At 30.2% G+C, this 26,385-nt stretch overlaps 1 protein-coding gene across 2 annotated transcripts in view; it reads left to right on the forward strand.

The window, feature by feature from the left end:
• The window catches only part of LOC107451385 (chitin synthase chs-2), a 69,877-nt gene that overhangs the window by 35,117 nt on the left and 8,375 nt on the right, over positions 1-26,385 (forward strand). For both annotated transcript variants that reach the window (XM_043057390.3, XM_043057383.3), the window contains exons 8-14: positions 5,194-5,273; positions 6,651-6,759; positions 14,686-14,839; positions 16,071-16,281; positions 19,418-19,618; positions 20,953-21,347; positions 23,037-23,201. In XM_043057390.3, the coding sequence (XP_042913324.2) occupies positions 5,194-5,273; positions 6,651-6,759; positions 14,686-14,839; positions 16,071-16,281; positions 19,418-19,618; positions 20,953-21,347; positions 23,037-23,201 (1,315 nt within the window). The remainder of the gene's footprint in view (positions 1-5,193; positions 5,274-6,650; positions 6,760-14,685; positions 14,840-16,070; positions 16,282-19,417; positions 19,619-20,952; positions 21,348-23,036; positions 23,202-26,385) is intronic.

Below are 26,385 nucleotides of genomic sequence, written 5' to 3' on the forward strand. Positions count from 1 at the left end.
AGGCAAAAGGAAGGTTGCAAAATTCGTACAAAACTTGCCTAATATTGAGCATAGTTTTAGAAAAGAAAGAAAATTATTTTTTATATCTTCATTGAAACAAAACAATCAAAATACAGTTCTAGAACTACAAAAAATTTATTGTTTGATTATAGTATTTTGTGTTTTAAATTTTAAAAATACGGTATTTAAAAGAGATTAGTCTTGTAAGAATTCTCACAGGTGTTTTGCATCTTTTTAAACCATTTAGAAAAAAATTGTTAGAAAATTAACATAAAATTAATTCTCATTTTGTTAACAGGAGAACGTAATTTCAATTAAGTAAGTAAACCCCCCACCCCGAAAAAGAAATTTTTCTTCTTTTTTTTTTAAGAATACGCTTATAATGCCAAATGGTAACACCCGAATTAGCATTAAAAAACTATTTAGTCCAATTTATTTAAGAACTTAACCCGGTCAAATTCATATTCGATATTTATAACCAATTATAAATGTTCTTAAACTTGGAAATTTGACAGCATCAAAAATGTCAATTTGCACATTTTACAGAATCAAAAATTTTAATTTGCTCATTTGACAGCATCAAAATGTCGATTTATACGTCTGACAGCATAAAAATGTTTACTTGCCTGCTTATTAGCATCGAAGAAGTAAATTTACAAAAACTCTACAGTTATGAGTTCCACGCCTAAAGTGTATAAATAAAATTAAAGAGGCTCTAATGTTTGACGATTCTTTTGTTTTAACTAACGTATTTACGCCACATTTTTTTAAATCACCGCTAAAATCGACCTTATTTTTATTTGCTATATACGTATATCTAAATCAGGGCATACTTCTGGAGATAATCTATAGTCTGATCCATTTCTATTCCTAGAAGATATAGAACAAAAACAATGTTGCTTGAAAATTAGCTGCGACCAGTTAAGAAAAATTCCCCGTTTTAACGAAGCAAATTCGCATATCACTAATAATAATTTATTTATTATTAATGAAATAGATATATATTAATTTTGATAAACTGTGAACTTAAAAAAAAAATCTACAATTAAAAAAAATTTTACACAAAAACCAGCCAACTTGTTCAACATGCAAGAAAATCATTCAAATATTTGTTAGCGACGGCAAACATTCAATCATTCATTTCCCAATCTCACGAAACCATAAGAAATTCCGAATCAAAAATAATTTGAGATCAAAAACCCGTGAGAAGAATTAAACGCACGCAATTCGACCTTGATATTTCCTTTGAACGGTACTTTTTTGTTTTTGTTTCTACCTGGCTGAACACCATTCCACATCTGCAATTTTCGCCATTTTGTTCTACTTTGCAACGAACGGGGAAAGTTATTAGGTTAGTGAAAATTCCACCACTTCCTTTACCTCGACTAATTCTTCGCCTCAAAGCCAAACAAAATTTAAACCTTCTTACAATTTTTCTTGCACAAAACATCGTATAAACACTCATTTAAAAAAGATAAAAGGACGCAATTGCGATAGACAAATTACAATGCTGGATCAAGGCTATAATTCGGGTTTTTGGAATCTCTTGAAGCGAATAAATTGTTTCCGTATTCGATTTGTGTGTTTTGATTTGATGTTTACTACTTGTTTGAACACTTCAGGCAATCCCTTCGAACCAGAAGTGTTTAAACTTGGCTTATAATTTAATACATGCAATATAAGATTCAGGTTATTTTGTAGCTGAATTTAGAACTTCAGTATTTTGGATTGTTTTTATTAGCTTTTACTCTCATATAAGCAGCTTTGAACGTTTTTAAATACTTTTATCATAATTCAAACAAAAACAAAACCATAAATGCGATCTTGACACAAATTATAAGTTTATAAACATTATTTTATTTATAAACATGCTAAGTCCGATTAAAAGTCCGATTCAATAATCCGTTGATTCTCTCATGATTCGCTTATATGACCTAACTCGACCCTACATTAACTATGTTATTCAACGATACGCTTTATTTCTTACCTTACAACATTCATTCGCTCTCTTTTCATGAGAATTCAGCTAGATATTCGGTATTTGATAAATTAAATTTTGAAAACAAAACAGTCGTCATCACGGAGTTTATTAAACAACGTTGAAAAACTGAACTTAGTAAAAATTTCCTCGATATAAATGTGTTTAGGAACCAATAACAAACATTAACAATACGTGTCTTTTCAGTAATAAAAAAAATTATGCGTAAAAAATTAAACTGCCAGTATGTACTGCTCTCGCGATACAGAGATAAGTATATTTTTTATGAGTATGTTTCTTTTTCCTTTTTTTTTGTTGTTTTTTGCATGTATTTTAAGGTAAAAAATGTGTACTTCACCTATATTCAAAACGTTTTGAAATCCTGATTTGAAAAATATATTTAAAAGAAATACTAATATCTACTTAAACTTTCGAATTAAAATAAAATAAAGGTTTGTTTCCACAAATTATACTTATAAACGAAATAAAATAAAAACTGTAACTAATTAACAGAGATTAATTATATTTTAAATAATTCATTATTTAAAAATAATACAGCAGAAAAAACGAAGTTTTGAAAATAGTCTTCAAAACTAAAGCCTATTCATCCTTTCAGACTCAATAATATTTTATCGGTACCTCTCATTGACGGTAATAACATAAATTATTAAAATTGTTACCTTTTTATCAAAAAATAACAAATAAAAAATTGTTCCGTATCTACCACTACAGTTATTCAATTTCAATCCCCTAGTGCAGGGATGGCGAACCAATGGCACGCGTGCCACTTATGGCACCCGACACAATATTTAGGGCACGCCACCGATCACATTTGTTATTACACAAATGGTATTACTCTATGAAGCATATGTAACAATTAAATTAAAATTCACAAAAAACACACAAAATAATAAACAATTATTAATTAAAAATTAACAATTAATGCTAAAAAAAACAATTAATAACCATAAAAAACAAGCTAACAATAAATAACTAGCAAAAAAATTAAGTCCTGCTTAAACTAACATCTTACAACCTAATGTAAGTTATTTGTCATCTAATCTGCAACAACAGAAGTCACACTGATGTTACTTCAAGTTGAATTACGCGTATAACTGAGACATTGCAAAATGTTTTTTTTTTTCAATGTAAATAAAGAGTTTTGAGTTGATAGTATTTAGTATTATTATTTTCCCAATAATCACGAAGTTAAAATTATTTGAGGGCACGTCTATGCCCTCATCAAACAATTTTTTAGAAAAAATGGCACGTTGGTGTATAAAGGTTCGCCACCCCTGCCCTAGTGTATAATACATGTTAACTAGATTCTGTTTTGGGGTACCTCTTTATAGATGAAGGTTGACATTGTCGATAACACTCGCTCCTCATTGGTGACCTGCGGGCGAGATTTGAACACTATTCTAGAAGCTTTGTCTAAATTGCTAATATTCATCAGTTATTTTTGGAAAATATAAACATTGCTTAAAATGAGGGAAAATTTTATGAACTTTTCATCCTCAAACAATTAATTACATATTACTTATAAACAGACACTCCTGACAGTTTCCGTCATAATCAAAAAACTAACTTTTGTGTGAGTGGGATATTATCTATTCTAACGTGCAAAAACTAAAGACACGTATGTCACGTTCTATGATTCTGAGCAAGTCACGTTTATGTTGATGTCATTATTTTGCATTAAAATAGCCTGTTTCTTTTGTATGCAAAGTTGTGTTTTTAGAAATAAAGAACAGACAGTTCACGGGGTCATCATAAAAAATCCCATCAAAATGTACTATTTTTTAAAGAAAAAACTCATTTTAAAATGGATTTGTTGGAATAATTCGATACCAATGATTTCGCTCTTTACTGAAATCTCCTCAAATCATTGGAGAATCGTTGAATACTTATACTTGTAAAGCGATGCAAAATTGCAAATATACCTTCGTGTATGAAATAACGTAATTTTTGCAATTCCATAGGTTTGCGGTTCACGCGTATGATTGCTTACTTAATTGTTTTATTGGCTGCATAAAACAGTGTAAAATTGTACTCAAACTCATTTTCAGAATATGATATAAAAAGCAATTTTAAAAATACCGATAGACTAAGAAGGTGCGCATTGTCGTTGGTACAGCTTCTAATCTTCGAATTTGTTTAGCAATCTTTGTTGTTTCTTGCCGATAGGCAAAGGCTAATTAAATATTTGACTGTTACATCAAAATTAAAAATTATTTAATTGAAATTGCTTACTTCGTTTTTTCTGAATTTACATAATTTTTTATTTTTTTAACTCCGCGAAATTAATTTCCGAGTCTATTGGTATAACTGAAACCTTTTCAGGGCCGTGATTATATATGCGTTATCGCGTGATTCTCCCTTCATCATATATGAGCCTTTCTGAATCTGAAGGGGTTAAATTATGAATCTTGTTCGATATCCATTGCAATTACATCCATTAACATTAACTTGTTTTTTTAATTCTTATTTAAATTTTAGTTACTATAAAAATTCATAATATATTTTTAGCTTAAAAAATCATTCAGCAATAGTACGAAAATATGATATTTTTAATATTGCTTTCGAATTTTAAGGATTTTTTTTTTTTTTTTTGTAATCATTAATTGCATTCATTGACTTAATATAATTTAACATAAAATAAATTACAAAATAAATATAGCTTTTTAAAAAGTAGATAAAAACTAATTTACCTTTGGAAAATTGTAAAACAAAATATCTTTATTATGTTGCGTATTACGCTAACACCACGCCATGGAACAACGTTTTTAGATTCAAGTCTTCAATTTCGAAAATGTAATAATAACAGAGAACAATATTAAGAAAGTGTGGTAAATGCCTATCAATTAATATAAATTTAAAATATTTCTTAAAAATTTCGGAATAAAATTTTTTTTATAGGCTTAGTTGAATAGCTACACAGTTTAAAGCGAAGCATAGTTTGGAATTTTTTTATTTGAAAGGAGAAGAGGTATTTAAATTTTAAATTTATAAACTTGAACTTTGATTTTCTTTGATGAAAGAAATCAATTCAGCGATTCATTTAATGTGCAGTTAATCAATTTTGGTCCTATCTGAATAAAACATGAAACACATTTTATTGTCTTTATTGGTTGATTTATTTTCTTTTAAGTGGATTGATTTTTAATATTTTATATCGTTAATTGCATCGGATTAACTTCTTTTATGTATTTCAGAATGGACGAAGATCAATGTGCTCGAAGAAATGCACAAAAATATTTAAGAATCGTGGATCCTGATTATTATGAATTTGAAGGTAAATAATTTTTATCAGTCGTAAATATTCGAAGAAAGTTTTTTAGTTTCCTAAACTTTTCATTCAAAGTTTTAGAAAGCATACAGATTTTACGAAATAGTTTTGCATCTTTCGTCGCTATATTTGTTATACTGTAAACCTTGTCATATTTCAAACTTATAACTTAAAGCTCTTTATAGATATTTAACTCATTAGTTAACTTTTGGAGTTAATTTATTAGAGATTGAAATTGTTTTAAAAAACTTCAATCAATAAAAATGAAATCTTGTATTACAGAATATTGTAAGGATATAGTAAATATTGGGTGGGTAAAAAAATAATCTTGGTTTTTTAGAGTGATGTAAAATTCAATGTTTACTAAACAAAAAATTAACTTTAACCAGTCAAATATCTTTTATTCTGTTCGATGAGCTTTTGCCATCTTTCTGATAGCTTGAATGAAATTTAACTAGACCAATATATTTTATTCCGTTCGATGCCATCTTTCTGATAACTTCATGATCTCGCATTCATAAAACAACTGGTCCTTATCAGCAAAAAACTCAACTCGCGTAAGAAGCTTGGTTCGGAAGTGATGTCGCATCCTCCATAAAGCCAGGACCTAGCACTATATTATTGTTCATTTCAAAGCTTAGAAAACTTTTCTAATCGTAAAAATTTCAATCAAATCAATCAATTGCATCAATCAATCAATCAAATCAATTGCACACGATGATAAGGACCAGAAGTTGCTGATATGGACCGGAAGTTTCAGGAACGCGGGATCATGAAGTTATCAGAAAGATGGCATCGAACAAAATATATTGGTCTGGTTAAATTTCATTTTTTGTATAGAAAAAAAAAAGAATTTTCCCTTACATTTAAAAAAAAGACCGAAATTACTATCGTGTCATCCCAATATAAGTCGGAAAAGATGAAGGCTAAGACTACGATAACTCAATTCCGTTAAATGGGATTTTAAAGTGATTAGGTGCAAGAAACAGGCAGAGAAATAAGCAGTGGTAGGTAAAACCTTCAACTGAAAATTTTGACCCATCTTGGATTGCAGCATCAAATGATGATAGCAAATGTAAGAGAAAATGTATTTATATCAATATTTTGTATGGTAAAAAATTAGTTTTTTTAATGGAATTAGTATTGTTCGTTAAAATTCATTACTTTAACTCACGTTTATCCAATCGTGAAATTCGCTGGTTAGTTATTGAGACGCCAAAGCTATTTCAACGAAATTTATGAAGAAATTGTTAACAATTTATATTCATGTCTGCAGAAACGCCTAACATTATTCTTCACGTAAAACATTAGGAATACAGAATAGACTTTCGCTATGATAATGTTAATCTAGTTTTTTTTATTTACAATTTTTTTTTCTTCCAGTGCATGTATTTTTTGACGACGCCTACGAGCTTTGCGATGGCGATGACGAAGAGATGGTAGCGAACCGATTCGTCAAACAGCTTGTCCACATCATGGATGTAGCGGCAAGGTAAGCTGGCAGTTATGACTCACTCTAAGTTTTGCGGTCATCACGTTTATATCGTAAAGAGTTCGGAAAAAAACGTGAGCTCACCTCCAAACTGAAATCAGTGCTAAATCTTTTAATAGCTTTTTGCATACTTCATTTGTTACGCTGTTTTACTCAACATTACATTGTTCTCCATTTCATCTGCCCGATGCTTTAAACTGTTCATTGTTCATCAAAAAACTATATTTTTAAGCTATTGGGATAACTTGTTATCTAGTATAACCTTTAATATAAAGCTTTTCTCGGTATATATTTATAGAATCATTATCAAAAGTAAAGCGAAAAAGGTAAGCACACTAGGAGTTGAAAATTAATATTTAAAAAATAGAAAATAGAAAACCTCAGTAAAAGCAAATGAATCGCTTCTAAGGAAGACTGGATTAAAAACATCAAAAACTGTAAGATTGCTGAAAGAAATAGTCAGGCGATTACAAGAAACACCTTCAAATTTCATCGGGTAATCAAACTGGTTTTGTCTTTCATCCCACCTTTATCAATTTTGATTCAGAAGATTTAGTTGAGTTTTTTTTTTCCTTACTCGCTTAGGTATTTATTAATGACATGAGAAAAAATTTTCGTTTCTTTGACAAAATTATGTTAAATGTTGATTTTTATCTGAGATTTTTCAAAATTTTGCAATGAAACGGAAAGGTTTCGCTTCCCCTGCAAAATTTTGTTTCAAGGCCTTCGTTTCTTAAACGGAAATGCTTCTTTGTAATTTTAGTTTTTCCAATGAAATTTTTTCTTTTAAATAATATGAATTTTGAAATTTTGATCAAGATCTAAATGTAAAAATCTATTTGAGAACAAATAAAAACCGAAAAATTCCGTTAAAAATAAGTGAATAAAATATTATTATTAATTTAAGCGACACTGTCTAAATTCGTTTAAAAATTCACAAAACTATAAGAATTATGTTCTAAAGAGTTCCATTGCCCTTTGTGTTCTATAGTCTTTTGCATCACAAGAACCAATAGAATCTCATTACTCTAATAAAATTTAGTACAAACAACGTCCATTTGCTAGGAAAATATGAAATTTTTAGATAAAATTAATTACCCAATAAAGGTTTAGTTAAATTAAAAACTTTGACAAATTTGAAAAAATTTGGAAGGAAAGTAAAGCAATTTCATGCACATAATTTTTTCTCTTCATTATTTATTCCAAATGAAACCACAAAAATATTATTACTTACACTTTTTGAGAAGATTTTTCTTTCACTTCTCTATATAATAATAATAATAATAATAGTCTTTTAGACTATTAAGATTCAATCATTTGCACTGAGAAAAATCGTATTTCATTTTTTAGAATGGTTCCAAGGAACAAAAAAGCTAGCTTGATTTGATGGTTTACGAAATCCGAGTTCAATGAGGAAAAATTCTTTGGAGAAATCACGTATTCCTTTTGCTTCGAACTTTGTGGCAGTCCATAAGCAATATAACCATGGCAATCTATAAATCCTTAAGGCATTTCTATCAATAGTTATATCCTAGAGGGGGGGGGAATACAGCTTTTTAAGTAGATGATTTTGAAAATTATCACAATCGTGGTATAATACCTAATTTGAAACTCAAGCTTTTGATTAAAATATAATGCAAACCACATGAATCACATTGCTCTGAAACGGAATTTTGTAAATTGTTTAATTTTAGAAAACTTATAATTATTAATAATATATATTTTAAGACTAAAAACTCATTTTCTTTTAGAAAATATGAAAATGTAAAGTTCGCCTTTACTGCTTAAAAGCATTAACATGTATAAAAGTTACCCCTAAATATGGAAGAAAAACTTTATATGCGTATCTTCGAATTTAAAAAAAGATCAATTACCTTTAAATTTCCTGCAATTTTTAAAAGGTATAGAATTATACATTTCCAAAAATTAGTTGTCAGATATTATATTTTATTTATACTAAGATGATAAAGTGAAAATGGTTTTAAGAAGTATTGGAATATTATTATTTTCTCAAAAAATCCCATATTTTTTTCAGTATACTTTACACACTTTTACTTACATTTCAATAAAAAACGATTTTCTTGTTATAGTAATAGTTTGTAAAATATGCAAAATTTAAAAGTTAGTTTTAACACATTTGATTTAAAACGTGAAGTTAAAAAAAATTAACTCGGCAATAATGACTTTTAGAAAAATATTCTGAATCGAATATAATCTTAATTATTACGGTTTAAGACAAGCTTTAAAATTTTGATCCTATTAACGGTGTTGCTCTTAAAGAATAACGTGATTGTGAACAAAGTGCTTGTGGCCTTACTGATTCAATGAGTTTTACGATTAACCGTTACACAATATTGACGCCTTTAATATTTTTTCAACCTTCGTATTCTGTTGTTCTGAAAAACCCTAGTTATGACTTTTATCACCTCTTTTCAACGACGCGTGAATAATCATATTCAAATAGTTTTCAAGTATTTGAAAGGAGCGCTACATATATTAAATAGATCGTAAGAATTTAAATTTATGTTTCCGTTTCTCATAAAACAACGAAGTTGAATTAATTTTTGTCAGGATGATTTAATGTTATGTCGTCTGAAGAAATAAACGCAGTGGTAAGATGCGTTGATGAAGAAATGAATGATTATTTTAATGGCTGGAACATCTTAGATAAATTAATCTGAATAAAAATTTAAATACCATTTCCAACGAGACGAAGACGAGTTAGTATTGCTACCTAGTTTTTTATAAATATTCTTTAAATTGTCTTAGAGTTAAAAGACCTAATCGTAAGGCGGTAACGGACTACAGAAATAAAATTTAAAATTAAAATAAACAAAAATGTGGTGGCAATTTTGGGATAATATGTGGTGGGTAGTTGCCCATTTTAACTATATTTAACTTGTTGGATTTTAAAAAAAAAAGTCATGTCATAAAATAACTTAAATTATATATTTCTATTTGTTTATATATTTCTATTTATTTATATATTTCTATTTATTTATATAATTCTATTTATTCATATACATGTATTTTGCACGTTTAGTTTGCCAAAAATTGATTAATAATTAGGAATAATCACTGCAACTATTTTGTGAATTAGTTTTACAAAAAAGGAATTATAAATGAATAAATTTTACCATTGCATTTTATATTTCCATGGTACGTAAAAAATTGAAAATGCTACTTTTAATAACTCACTATATATCCTTAAATTATTATTGACTTTTTTCCTCTTTCCTTTCATTTTTTTTTTTTAAATCTCGTTTTATAAACTAAATTTATATAATATGGATTTATCATTATTAGAGAGACGTCGATTTCAGCAGTGGCGTGTTCAGATGCGTAACAAATAAAAATATAAAGGAATCGCGTGTCATAATATTGTACAAATTAACTTCAACCCTTATAAAGTGTTGAGCCACATTGGCCGTTGTCTCTTTCCCCATTTTCTCTGCACGCCACTGGCTGAACCCTATACTTGTACTAATTCTGATCCGAGTTTTTAAAAACCGTTATAAGGTCTTTGTCGTCTGTGATAAAAGAATTCCTAATGACTTCTACATCAAGAAAAATTATAAAAACAAATGAAGATAGCAATTTTACACGGCAATTCAATCTTAGCATTATCAACGAAATAGATAGCTATTTCCGCCTGAGTGATTCGACCTTGCCTTCCAGAAAAAATAATCAAAATACAGTTATAAGTAATACTACAATTGATTTGATTCACCGTAGTAAAATTAAAACTCGACATTAAACCCCAAGGCACTGTTACATCCTCATTCAAACTTTAAAAGTTGTCGCCAAAAAAGCGAACACTGGAAAGTCTACTTTTCCTACAAAAGCAAGCTTGGCAAGTCTGAGGAATGCCATCGGAAAACTTCTCTGGCCGAGTGGTTTTTCATGACCTAGATTTTTGCCACAAATAGGAAAAAAACAAACTATCGAACGGACAGTATTTCTTTTTTGTCTGTATAACTACTTTCTCTCGTATATTTATTACTAAGGGCTTTGGAATTGGGTTAGTGGTTAAATAACTATTTTGTTCTTTATCTGTGCTGCCGGTTCGACCACTTTCTTATAAACACGTTTCTTTTTCTCTTTGTTTTGTGGAATATTTTGATTAGAGTTGGTCGCTAAATAAACACAAGGACCAACGCCCATCCTTTGAAGGACTCTGAAAAGTTCTTGAATTTTGGGTATGACTGACCACTACATCGCTAAGAGTAGCCCCACCTTGTTCTCTTACAAAGCGCGTCCTTTTGTTATAGTTTCAACCTTCATTTTTCGGAATTTATAGCAATTAAGAAATATCGTTATATTTTTTTTTTAGCAACATCCTTGCTTCTTCAAATTTTAATTACATTATTTTATTTCCGAAGCATAAATTTCAGCATACATTTAAGAGTATCATCTGACTGATACTAAACTTAACATTTTGAATCTAAGAACACAAACGAATATTAAATTATGTCATGGTAATATTCAAAAATTCTGCCAAAATTTTCTCGGACAATATCATTCTTCCAATATTTTCAGGCATTAGGCAATATTATTTTTCAATATTCAAACTGTTGACCAGAACCTTATTAAAAACATTATTACAAAAAGCGAGGGAATACTGAACTAAACAGGATATGTCAGCAAATTAAAAAATTTTTGGAATAATAAATATAGTCTATTCTAACCTTCTACCGCTACTCAGACATACGAAGAGGTTAAATGGCTAAGGAGTACCATTTTAGTCGTTGACCATAGCTTTCCAATTTATTTAGTTGAGATATCCATGCACTAACAATAGAACGATTGTAAACTTTCTTATTAAATGACGCTCATTTTTAAAATCGTTACTGTCCATCCATATTTAACAAAAAAAATAGTTGAAGAAATAAAAAATTTAAAAAAACACAACACCAAAATTACTTTTGATACAATGATCGAATTTTCACGTTGTATGATGCAGTTTTAATGATTCGAGGGAATTAGAAACAAACCAATTAGAATAAAAGAGATAGCATACAAAATTTTATTTTTTCTGAATAAGCATATTCGTCTAATTCGGATTTTTGATCCTAAAACTAAGGTGATTTCCCACAATCTGGAAAACATTATCTCATTTAATCAAGTTAGCAGTCGAAAGTCTAAACCCTTTATTTAATTTTTTGCGATTTTAATCACATCTATAAAACTATTTAGATAAATTTTTAAAAAAAATGCAAGTCATTATTAAACACGTTATTCAAAGGTAATTCCATACAAAGAAAATTACAATTAATTATTGTCTCTTTATTATCTAATAATTTAAAAAATAGAATTGTAGAGATATTATAATATTTTTACTACATTTTAAACCATTTTTTAAATAAAAAAAAGCACAGAATTTGAACGAAATCATTTCAATAGTGTTTAAAAAATAAAAATTCAGAAATTAGATTTTTTTTTAAAGTTTTATTACTAAGAAATTGTTTGATCAATTCCAATTTTCAAATGGTTCAAATTGAAATCAGTTGAAGTCAATGAATTAGCTTCAAAGCAATAATTCCATGATTCAAATTTCGAATTTTCTCAGTCAATTCATTTAAAAATATATCTAGTGGCAGTTATAAAACAATCTGATGTTGGATAACATAATATTTTTGAAGTATTTTCGTCATTCTGCAACTAAAAAGGAACTAAATTTCATTATTGTTGTTGTTTTAAAAATATTAGACACAGCACAAAATAGAATGCTTAAAATATACCCGGAAGGATTATTCCACATGCATCTATTTTAGAATATAGAAGAAAACGCCCTAAAATCACCTTTTGAAAGAAATTCCTTTGCAATTTCAACCGCACCCTTTATTACTTTCTTTACCTTTTGTCCTTTTAATATTGGGTGCAGCGATTTTTTTCTCTCGATTCAATTGTTATTTGAGTTCAAGTATAATGCACATTTTCCAAAGGCATTTTGATCCAATTTCGTCTTAACTTGTTTAGGCCTATTGCTTTGACTAAAAAATCACTAATCTTTTCTTCAGTTTTATGAATAAAAATACATATGTTACCGTAAATAGCCCAAATACGTTTTTACGCACAGCTGTAAATTCGTATTTTTACGCGTAGCGTTAAAAATTCTGAGAATTCCGTATTTCGTGTTCTTACTACGAAAGTCATGAAAGATACGAAACAAAACTTTATTTTGGTTATTTACTGCAACTTTCAGTTAAAGCCCACATAACGCTCGTATAAATAATTAAATTAAACAAATAATTCTAATGAAAATTCTGTGATTGAGAAAATAAATTAATCAAAGAAATTAGCGTATTGATAAATCAAGAAGTTCAAGTGATTAAGAAATTTAAAAAAAAATAATAAGCGATACTACGTGAATAAGCGAATCAATAAAAAGGCATGTATGCGAATGAGCGTTAACAGATCCATGAAGCAAATGAATGAATGGATAAATCAGCAAATCAAATAATCAATTGATCAGAGACTCAATATACCAGTGAATCAGCTAGTCAACGAATCAATTAATAACAGCATGCGCGAATCGCTGAAACGGCCAATCAACGTGCCAATGATTCTTCACCTAGAGATTAGGTGTATTCATTAATTCCAGTTTCGTTTATGTTTTGATTTATTGCTTGATTAATTTGTTGATTCGATCATTTATTGATTCTATACATTGATTCGATATGTCCTTTATTTCTTGATCTGCTAATTCGTAAATTCTGAGATTTTAGACTCATTGATTAATTCTTTAACTCTGTAAGAACACGCTTCCCCTGAAACTTACAGTAAACAACCGAAATAAATTTTTAATTCGGGATTTTCTTTGTTTTTTTAGATAAGGAATTGAGAAAAATATATTCAAAAACGGCCAAACCACCAATCTTCGGAAGAAAGTCGGAAAAGTTATTGAACTCGCTCTAGAGTTTTACGTCACACGCAACACATGATATTTAGTTTCTTTAAATTTTACAGCGATTATATTATTTTATAATTAAATAACTATTTTAAATATAGTTCAGAATATGTAATGTAAAAAGTATATATATTTTCTATTCATTGTGTAATCATAAATTTACTTTAAAACGAACTTTTAAAGGCTATCATAATTGCTTCCCGTTGAGGAAATATAAAAAGGAAAAAATATCATTCCGGATAATAATAAATAAAACATTCTAAATATTTCTTTTCAAGATGTTGAAGGGGGAAAAAGAGAAGAAGAAAAGGGAAAAAAAACTAGCGAATGAAAATAAATGTATATTTATTCGTTGATTAAAAACAATCAAATGTCATTGAAGGAAAGTTTTATATTATCGACGATAAGGCTGTTTAATTTTCCATAGTTTATTTTGCTTATTTCCATAGTTAATTTCATAATTTAGCTTAAATTAAAATTTCATCCCAGTCAAGTGGAATGAAGCAAAAATAAATATATTTTTTAAACATTTATTTTTTATTTATTTTGAGATTAATAAATTCTCTAAGAAAAACAAACTATTATTAATGAAAATCCTAATGATTATTATCTCTTAGTTCAGCTTGATTTATTGTTAGTTTTCTTATTTATTGTTTAAACTTGTTTCATTTACATGATTACTAGCCTATTAGGGAAATTAAGCACTTTCACTTAGCATCTCCCACATTCACTAACGTGTGATCTTAGCTGTGCAGTTACTGTAGAAATCACTCTGCAAAGCTCGCGCCGAACATACATGTGTGCACCAGTGTACGGGATGCTACAATCACGTACGTATATTCTGTGTATCTCAGTTAATATAGAACAATCACGGTATTCTACGGAGCATGCGTAAGCGAGCGTGCAGGATGCTACGTGAAAGCGCTGAATCTCGTTATTGTGAAATATGGATTGTAGCGAAATATTCAAAAGAAGGAAAAAAATTCTTATACCAATAAACTGTTTCATTTTTATAGTAACGTGCACCAGTGTAACATTAAATTAAAACCACCCAAAAAGATTCCTACACCCTATGGAGGAAAACTCATTTGGACGATGCCTGGAAAGAACAAACTGATCGCCCACCTCAAGGACAAGGTCAAAATCAGACACAGGAAACGATGGAGTCAGGTACGACATCCTTTTGAGAATGCTTAATTGTATAGAGAACTCATTAAAATAAGAATCACACAGAGTGTTGTCTGCCTCTGTCTAACATGCCGTTATAGCAGACTGTTCTTTTAATGAAAGAAAGCATCTCCATGGAGAAATGCACTCTTTCATTAAAGAAAGAAAATGTATCACTGAATGTTGAATCTAAGATATGGTTAACTGGTTTATGGTAGAAGCTTTAAACTACAAAGCACATTAAGCTTTTATCTGTGGCTGTTATTCTGAAATAAACAGTAAAGATATATTTTCGATTGCAAACCGGGGGAAATACAAATGACAGTTAATAAAGCTAAACAACGTAAAAACACAAATTGGAAAAAAAATATGGACAAACTGTAGCTTCTCTTCTATAAGCAAGAACCTTCCTATAAAAGAAATTTCTAAACTCGCGAAAAAGGTTTAAAAAAATGTATCAATATTTGTACTTTATCCATAATGTTTAGTTTTAACTAGACCATGCACAATCCTGTCTAAAACAAGCTGTATCTTCATATGGATATATTAATTTAAATGACGGTTAGCTTAGAGTATATCTAGCCATTTTTTTGCTGCGGGGATTCACTTCAATTTTGAACGGTATTAAAACAAATTTAAAATATCTATTCAAAGTTAGCTAAAATTTTTAATGGCACACTCATAATATATATCCAGACCCCTGCTACATAAAAATGAAAATTAATATTGTTTATTTTAAGATTATTAACATTTATTTGCAAAAGTGTATGCTACTGGTAAGTTTAAAGTAACATCAGTGATATTTCAAAATTGATATAATACCTCCATTATACAAAGGACCATACATAAAATCATAGAAATCAGTTTTACTCATTACGTTAAAGAATAGAACATTTCAACCATGAGGATCAATGTTGATCAAAAACTAAATTGTGGCAAGAACAAACCAATCTAGTGATCTAGCACTTAGCTACTTCTAGTGACTGGCGAATACAAACGTTAAAACAATTATGAGGGATTTCACTCTTAAACTTATCTATGACAAACATTTCCCGACAACGTATAAAGCATAATAAAAGAAAAAATTCGAAACCAATATTAATGTGCTAGATTCAAAATAACTACATTGGTTATTCTCTACTTTGATTTATAACATTATATTCGAAAAAGTTACAAAACCAGAGTACTTCTTAAAATGGCTATACTTCAGGCATAACTTAACTTTTTGTTTCAGGTTATGTATATGTATTACTTGTTGGGCCATCGACTTATGGAACTGCCCATGGACGTCAACAGGAAAGCTACCATGGCAGAGAACACATTCGTCCTTGCCCTGGACGGTGACATTAACTTCAGACCCCACGCAGTTCAGCTCCTGGTCGATCTTATGAAGAAGAACAGGAACTTGGGCGCAGCTTGTGGTAGAATACATCCCGTAGGAACAGGTAATTGGATGTTTTATTCGAATTGGATTGAAAACAAAAGTGCAACGCCCTGTTCTTAAGTGTTAAAGTCAGCGGCTGGTTTTAGTTGTTTATTCCGTATTTGTTAAACAAATTATAGGAATGTTGTGACCGGTACATTCACCTTTCCTTATTGCAGAATACACAATGCGCGAAATGAAAGCGAAACGTTTTAATAATTTTGAATCTAGTGATCGGATTCTCGCGTGCTTCAATGCAATCTTAATATTTTGGGGCATGGTAGTCAAATATTTTAAATTACAATTATATAATTTTAAGTAGAACGTGCAGACGGTATTTAAATTTACGATTATGATATTTTAAGTAAAATGTGCAGACTATATTTCAAGTTGCGATGATAATATTTTAAGCAAAATTGCAGACGATATTTTACAAAATGGACACAAAACCGCACTTTCTAGGAATAAATCATGCTTTTTTTTTTCTTTCCTTTTTTTTTCTTTTTTTACGGATTTGGATTTTTGATCCTCTAAACATTAGTGTTAACCACAATCAAAAAAATATAGTCCAAATAGTTAAGTGAATAGAGACATAGTTTTGGAAGCACATATTTTGCCATTTCTCTGGAATAATTTAAGCGAATAAAAAACTCTTTGCATACAATTATAAAACTCGTTTACTCTAGGATAATTTATGTAAAATTTTATTTTTTGATTTCTATTATTTAATAAGGATTGAAGTATTTCTAAACTGCTTGATATACAACGTTTTATATTATTTTAAACTACACAATTTTAAATGACAAAATTTAAGCAGGGTTGAGAAGTTCTTGAGAAATAAAAATTTGAAAATAAATCTTTGAAAATTTATAACTCTGAGAATATTTAAATGATTTTGTCAAAATTTTGTATTTTTACATAGTTTGAAATGAGTTAAAAATTCGCATATCCTTACAATTCAAAAATGATCGACTATTTTTCAAAATAAGTAATTAAAAAGTGGCCGATAGTTAAAAAAAAAATTTGCGCATCTGTATGGACGAATTTTACAACATTATGGGGGTATATTAGATTCTCTAAATATTTAATAAGTGATAGCGACTTATTCATAAAATTGACACTAACATAAAAAGGTCCAAACTTTCCCTCCTGCCTTAACTATAAGTTACCATATTTTTTAGATTGTAGCCCCCCCCCCACTATTTTGTGAATCAAAAATTAAAATCCGCCGAAAAGAAAGAACATGTGAATTCAGAGTAGAACGTTTTTTATGCCTGAATTTCGTAACTTAAAATATCGTCTGCTCTAAATAATTAGCATACTTAAGGTAAGGTTTTCTAACCATTGATATTGAGTGTTAGTACATTATAATCCAATTATTCGATCAAACGTTATTCAGGATGTTAACTTTTTTGCTCACTGAACTTGTTTAAGATTTTAAGCTGAAGATTTTTATTGTTGTAGCTTAAATTTATAAGAAATTTATATACTAAAGAAGAATCTTTTTACTGTCTACTTTAAATTAGTATTTATCAAATTGTTTAGACAAGAAATAATTTTACGCTATAATTGATTTGAATGTTCTATCATTAAAGCCAATGCTTACTTCGGTCTATCCAATAAGTTTTTCCCTCCCTATATTTTAAGGGTCAAAAATCAAAGTCTATTGGGTATACTATATCCTACGTCACAGGTTGTGTTATTCCTACTAAATTTAACCCATGAACGGCATTTTCTGCGAGCCTAACTTCAAGCCACAAATAAACAAACGAAGTGTTTGATCGTTTAAATAGCTGCTCACCAGATTTTATTGCATTATAAGGAAAAGTAATTGATATTCGATTTTTGATTAATAATTGATTTATGTGGATAGTGGCATTTATGTGGATAGTGGCATAGAATTTAGCATTGCGTCATGGTAAATGTTATTCCTACTAAGTGGAAGTAGTTGTGTTTTTTTTATAATATACCCAATTAAAAAGAAGAATTTATTCAGAAAAAAAGATCGTCATTGTATCTGATTTCTTAACTTAAAATATCGTCTGATAAAATTAATTAGCTTGTTTAAGGTTAAATCCTTGAACCATTTAAAACGTACTAAAGGAAACTCCTCCTTTTCTTCCTTTTTTATTTCAGTTTTGTGAAAGTCTTTATAAATAATAATAGTAAGGGAATAATTCAAAAACTTACTGGCAGAAATAATGATTTTATGATTAAAATTTTATGGGCCGGGGAAAATATTTCATATTAAACTATAGTATAAGAAAGAGAAGAGCAAGATAAACCGTCATTAGTTCTTTGACACATATTTCAGTGGCTTTATGCGAAAAAGAAACCTCATAAAAAATTTTAAGTTATCGACTACGGAGATCACGATTTTCATCCGCAGAAGAAAATAATAACCAAATCACGCTGTAACACAAACAAATCTCAAAAAAGGACCTTTTCTCCAACCAAAACAACATTTTAACTCAAACATTTTGATAGCAATTTTTTCTGGAAATCTTAAAATTTAGTTTCACACATTATGAAAGTTAAAGTTAAAATTTATACTTTATACATAAAACCATAAAACTTTGATTTCTCTCAACTATTAATTACATCAACTTTGAATCGTTTTCATTCGATTCAACATTAAAAAGTACTCGTTTAGATAGTTAATATTTAAGTCTATCCTCTTTTTACTCTTTTCTTTATCCCATTAGAATAACTTTTAAATTTGAAATATGAAGTGCTCTAACTTCCTAAATTCAAATCGCGTGCTAACGATAAGATAAAAAATTAATGTTTTTATCACTAAATGTACACATTTTTACCTATGTCACCTCACTTTTCTCTGTACATTTCTATTCCAGTAAAATTGCTGTAAGTTACAAAATAACCTTTAAACTTATTAATAATGAATACTTATTACATTTTTTAGTTATTCACTTTTTAAATTGAAAATTTTCTTCAACCTGTTTAAACAATTTATTTTTTTTCACATTTTAAATGATTTTTTCATCCAAGAATATAAATAAATAAAAAATACCTGTTTGTAAATTTATTGGTTCATTGATAACATTTCAAATTCTACACACAGCGTTGTTTACAAGACAATTTTTATGATTAGCTTTTACCGTAAAGTATTAGAAATCATTTTTATCTATTATTTACAGGTCCCATGGTATGGTATCAAAAGTTCGAGTATGCTATTGGCCATTGGCTTCAAAAGGCAACAGAACATATGATTGGTTGTGTACTTTGTAGTCCTGGATGTTTTTCTCTCTTTAGAGCCAAGGCCCTTATGGATGATAACGTTATGAAGAGATACACCACCACATCTGACGAGGCATTGCATTACGTACAATACGATCAAGGTAAGGTTGCATGTTAACTGAAGCGTTTGGTTTCATGCTAGATACGAAGTTTTATAAAAAAGATCATAATGATAATTAATTTCAAAGTAATAACGTATATCAATAAGGGGTTACAATCTATACATATTTATTTCTCTTGTATGGCCACAAAGTAAGTCCTCGTTTCTCTTTCGCGTGGGGCAAAAAACAATTGAAGTATCAAGAGTGTGAGCTGTCATAAGCAAGGAAGCATAAACGTACATATTTGCAAATTTCTGAAGGAAAATTCTTATATCGCGTGGACAACGAAAATCTGAAACAATCTAAACTATAAGTTGTGAAGAATTAAAAGGTTAAAAGCGAATAGTAAATATAAGGAAAGATATAAGGAATGATTTAATAATATTTTTTCAGATTTAATATTAATAAATTTATTCATTGATATTTTTATGCATTGAAAAATGATGATTATTAGTCTTTTTGCTTTGGTTTTTTAAAAGCATAGTTATTTAGTTTCCGCAAGTTTTTTCTATTGCATGTCATTTATTTCAAGTTAGCTTTCCATTAGTTAAGTCATTTGACAGCTTCACAGAGATAGCCCGAAGTACTGAAAGTCATTAATAATGCTTTTAATAAAATAATAAATCTTTAATAGTAATGGTTTTCTTAAAGAATAATTGTTGTTTAGTTTATGCAATTTTTCTATTGCATGTCATTTATTTCAATTTAGCTTTCTATTAGTTAAGTCATTTGAAAAAGGGAATGTGAATTAGTTACCTCAATTTAATTTATGGGTTAGCACACTGGTCCTTTTCTTTTAAACGAGATTTTTATGAGTAACTGCAAAAAAATTTAATAAAATCTATGTTGCATTCTAAAAAAATAATAGTATAATGTCTTTAAGCCAAGTCTCATCCACATTAGCTCCGCAATTATGTTTTTCTTTAAAAGCATTTAAAAGATGTTGGGGTTTTTAGTCAACTAAAAAAATTAATACTATTGTGTACATTATCGTATTTTTTAGGTAATCACAACATTTTTCGTAAATTCTTCAAGATTTCAAAGAAAAAAAGTCGTTTGCATTTTCCCGAAAATATTCTATCCACATCCTGCTACTAGGAAATATCCAGGAATCTTTAAGTTACTATTGAAGAAAAGCAACCCAATTCTGTAAACAAATAGTCTTTTCACTGCATTGCAAACTGGAAGGACAACTGATCTAACAAAGATACCTTTTAGATTTTCTCTGTCATAGTGGATACAACAAATTTTCTCCAATATAAATGTTTATAATATATTTCGATCATTACATTACTTTTTTATCAATTAAATTTAAATTTATTTTATTCATGCAGGAGAGGATCGGTGGCTGTGCACATTGCTATTACAGCGAGGCTACAGAGTAGAGTACAGCGCAGCTTCTGATGCATACACCCACTGTCCCGAAGGATTTGGTGAATTCTACACCCAAAGAAGACGATGGGCACCTTCAACCATGGCGAACATCATGGATCTGCTCGGAGACTACAAAGCCACAATAGCCATCAATGACAACATATCTTTTCCTTACATTATCTACCAGGGAATGTTGATGGTTGGTACAGTTCTTGGTCCCGGTACGATTTTTCTCATGTTGGTGGGTGCCATGGTGGCTGCTTTCAAAATATCGAATTGGTACTCTTTCTACTACAATATCGTTCCCATTCTGCTATTCATGGCGATCTGCTTTATTTTCAAGAATGACGTACAGGTAGGTGTATTCTGTCTGTTCTACCGAGAATTTCACTTAACTTGTTCTTAATTTTTACTCCTTTTAAATGCATAATGTATCTTTCTTCATAAGCCCTGTTCACTGAATACAATATTTTGATTCCTTGAATTTACTTTAGAATGCTTCCAAAAACAGTTTTTAAATAATTCAAATACCCAGAAACACATAAGATGGTGCTTTTAAAGGAAGAAAAACTTTGCTTAATGGTTCTCTGTTTCTCTAACAAACATTAAACTTCTTTTTATAGAAATCATAATGTAAATTTAGCAACAGTCAAATCTTGAATGCATTTCAGTCAGTTTTATGGAACTTTTATTTTCCAATGCCTTATACTCCGTATAAAACTTTTTTCGTGTAAGATGAATTTAGATATTTTTCGAGCCAATTAACAGTCTTCATCTTCCATAACTTCTATCGGGTTTAATTCCATTTGGTGTAGTTAGAGTTCCTAATATCTAAGTAAAGTTCGATAGAAGAACCATAGGTATATTCTATATGATTGATTGGATTGCCTTTTCTCCTTGTCTAATTTTTACGGTATTAAGTCTAGTGTAATGTCTGGCATATTCAGAGTCGGAAAATCTCTATACTCATTTGGGTAACTAAAAAGTGTATAACGATAACTGGGTGATGATTACCATCATCTACATCTACTATCTAAGTTCGTAATTGTGTATATTAATTTCCCACCCTGTGATAAGTCAAAGGGAAGAGGTTGGGTTAAGGACAATGCTTCAGCAGAAGTTACTAATAGCCAATTTTACTCATACGAAGATCATTAGGTAAAACAGAAAACACCTGATCATATTAATAGAATTAAACGAATTATTTTAAAAAATGATAAAGAGCGCTTACTTTTTGGTTAAATAGCTAGTATAAATAAAAATAGTAAGAAAGTTTTGAAATATACTTAATAATTCTTCTGCATTTATTATAGAAATAGTTAGTAAATAGAAAAGAAGTTTTTTTTAGAAATTTAAGAATCAATTTCTTTAATTGTATTAATTACTTTTTTTTAATTTACTCATTTTGGTACTTCTTACGAATAACTGGTATTAAGATATGAATGAAAATTAAGGTACTTTCACAATATTAAAATCACTATTCATTGCAATTGTATTGCTGGATAATGTAATATTCAGCTGGCATTTTTTTCCAAGCCATTATTTCTTGAAAGAAGCAGGAAAACTTGAAATAAATTTATAAAATTTAAAATAAGAAACTAATGATATTTAACTTAAAAATTAAAATTTTTTTATGTGAAAATTCCAGAAGAAATTCTCATTCATAGAAATTGTATTCTATACTGTAACATTAAACTGGTATCACCCTTCAGATAATTATTTTCTGAAATAAACAAGAAAACGTCAACTATAATAGAATTCAAGACAAATTATGAGATTTTCATCAATGGTAATAGATTCAAAGAGTGAATGTTCGAACTCGTAACTTCCATGCTCTGTGGCTCACCCAAAAGTTGACTTTACTTTCAGTCAAATATCAGAACACATTTGTTTTTATGGACCAATCAGCATTAGCATTAAATTGGAGTAAGATAATGAAGATACTTGATTTAAAGAGGTTTTTTTTTGTTTTTTTAAATATTGAAAGCTTTTTTTAAATATTAAAGTAATGCGGAAAATAATGTTTGTTGGATACTTATTTCAGATTCTTGTGGCACAAATCATGAGCACAGCGTATGCCTTGTTCATGATGGCTGTACTGGTAGGTACTTCTATCCAGTTATCGGAGGACGGCATAGGATCCCCTTCGGCCATTTTCTTGATAGCACTGTCGGGCAGTTTCTTCATAGCGGCAGTACTTCATCCGCAAGTAAGCATTTAAACTTGTGTATAGAGACAAGGTTAAAAGTAAAAAATTCTATTAAGCAAATCTACGTATTTTGAGTTGTTAAATTCAAATACTTTGTTTATTTTTATGCTAATTAAATAGTAAAATTTTAACCTGATGCGTTTCTGTCCTTGCCTAATAAAACTACAGAGAGTAACATACCTATGAAAGTTAAGAACTAATGAGGCAGATAAAAAAAAATGCAGTGCCTTCATCTACTAGATCTCATGTTCAAATCCCCTATCAGTCAGGAAATGTTTAGAATGCGTTTTTAAGTCTTTTCCTCTATTTTTTTTCACCTCTTCGCTAAAGGCTTCATTTTAAATTATTTCTTAATTTTCTAATTAAAATTATTGTTCTGAATTCAAACATTGTTTATTTAATATTTATGAAAACTCCTGCTGCATAATCTGTACAAAGAACGTAGGTCTTTCCACTGCTGATTGGAGAACTGGGAGTAGTGAGTTCGATCCTGACGGTCCACAAAACAACAGGAATATATACGCAGCAAGGAGCACGTTAGATCTGCCGTGACTGACTGAATGTCCTCTTGTTTGTCGTGCAAGTTTAGAGAGAGAGGCTCATGCGCCATCAACGTCGTCTGACTAGGGTCAAAATTACGTGGAATTCCTACCCTGTCCGTAAAAAGATAGAGCCCTGAAAAACGGGGATAGGTACTTGGCCATGTTAGGGTGCTATGCATATTCTGTACATTGCAATTCTTGATTGTGAAAAAATTTGGCAAATCATTTTACTAAAGCACTTCCTTCTCGCTCCCTTGAAAATGACAGGGTGAGGTTTGGCTCTTCATTTCTCGCTCCCGTGATATTGACGGGCTGGAGTAGTAACGCACCAATAAGAATCAAACTAATTCATTTCTTTTGGCCGGAAAACATTTTATTTCTCATTTTATACACCAGATAGCAGTACCAGGATATTTTTAAGGTAATTGTAGATAGTTTATTTCAGACTACACTGGTGTGCAAAACTTAAGCAACAAGTGGTTTTTCGGCCACAGTTCCCCAACAAAGTATAAGATAGTCATGAAATTGCAGTATAATATGCACGTAATTCAGTAGAAAGATTATTTGTATGCAAATTTTAGAAATAAAACGTCGTAGGTGATGTAAGTGTACGTAAACCTTGTGGGTCGGCCTCGCGCAGGTCAAACTTGTGATAACAGGATGAAGAGCACCGTAGTTAAAGACATTCGCTGCAAATGCAAGTGATTTGTTTTGTGAAACATGTCTTCAAGAAATCACTTAGACGACTTTACTCGAGGAAGAATGATTGGGAAGCTTGAGGAGGGGCGTAGTGTCACCAGTGTCGCCGATTAGTTCAGGATCAACAAAAGTGTTGTTTCTCGTGCTTGGAATGCCTTTAAAACTACTGGTACAGCTGTTCGGAAGATTGGTGGTGGCCCTCCAAGGAAAACAACACCAAAAGATGACCGTTACATTTTCCTTCGGGCAAAAAGAAACAGTTTTCAGTCAGCGAGTGCCATATCTCAGCAACTGTGCACAGGACGACAAGTATCAAGACTTAAAGTGGCCAGACGCCTCCACAAAGGTGGCTTATTTGCTAGACGTCCTGAACGCTGCATACCTTTAAAAGTTTGCCATCGGCGGCACCGTTTAGAGTGGTGCAGAGAACACGAAACTTGGACACCTCATCAATGGAGTCGCGTCCTCTTCACAGATGAGAGTCGTTTTAGTGCTACAAGCGATTCTGAACGTCAGTTGATCTGGAGAGAGGTTGGAGCTCGATTTTATCCCAATAACATCGCGGAAAGAGATCGTTACGGTGGTCCTGGAGTTGTCGTCTGGGGTGGCATTATGTTGAACGGGCGGACTAAGCTTCAGATCTTCGACCGAGGCTCTGTAATTGGAGACCGCTACTGCAATGAGGTAATCCTACCCCATGTGCGTCTGTTCCGAGGGGCCATTGGACCAAACTTCATTTTTATGGATGACAATGCCCAGCCACACCGTACTGCTAATGTTCAAGAGCTACTGGAAAGTGAAGATATCACACGAATGGATTGGCCAGCTTACTCTCCAGATCTAAATCCCATAGAGCATGCGTGGGATGCATTAGGGAGACGTCTTGCTACACGACAGTTTCCTCCTGGTAACACCCATCAGCTGAAAGATGCGTTAAAGGAGGAATGGAGACGTTTACCCCAAGAACTCCTGGATAATCTGGTGTTTAGCATGGAGAGACGATGTCAAGCAACAATTACAGTAAGGGGAGGGCATATCCCATACTAGGGAACATCTGCCAGTTGTACTTACGCTTGTTCAGGCAATCATGTGTACCTCCACTATATGTCAAATAAAACCTTTTTTTGTTCCATACCCTACTTTAAGTTTTACATTCATTCCTCCGCCATTATTCTTTTACCATCGTTTAAGTACAAAATAATGTACATCATATTCAAATTTCATGTCAATCGGATGATTTCTTATAGAGTTATGACAAAAAACGCACTTGTTGCTTAAGCTTTGCACACCAGTGTCGATGTTAGCACTAATCAAATGTGTAATACAAATACGAAAGTCAAAAAATAGGCACTTTTATGACCGTTTTCTTGAAAATTAACCGATCGTTAAGGGGTTAAAATATACGTTTGAAACGGATGTCAATTTAAATCATATTTCTAAAATTATCAAGACAATTAAATTGAGTGATTGACTCAAATTATTGAGAATGGCTTTTTGTACCAGAGACTCCCACCTTTCTCTGTGCTATTGAAACACTACTTTTTTGCACACTTCTTTCCTTATATAAAGTTGAATAATCGTCTTTATTTGAGAAAGGATTGATAAATTGGAAATCATTCAAGTGACCGCAAAATAACATATTTGAATTCAGTACCTTAAGATCTGCAAAATTTTGCTTGACATCATTTTGTGTTACAATGGTTCAATTTTTGTCGACTTGCGTAATTTCGTTGATTAATTTAATAGATAAAATTTTAAAAAATGTGAAATTGCGAATTTTAAAAAATGCGAAGTTGACTAAAATTGAAAAATGCGAAAACTGACTTAAGACAAATAGAAGTCAACACCAATACCACCATTTAAAAAAAAAAACAGTTTAAAAAATTAACTAAAATTCATTTTACAAAACTATAAACAAAAATAACTTTTTTTTTAATTTTATT

This window comes from Parasteatoda tepidariorum, chromosome 1 (assembly GCF_982258835.1).
Source record: "Parasteatoda tepidariorum strain Cologne lab strain chromosome 1, Ptep-v5.0, whole genome shotgun sequence".
Taxonomy (NCBI): Eukaryota; Metazoa; Arthropoda; class Arachnida; order Araneae; family Theridiidae; genus Parasteatoda; species Parasteatoda tepidariorum.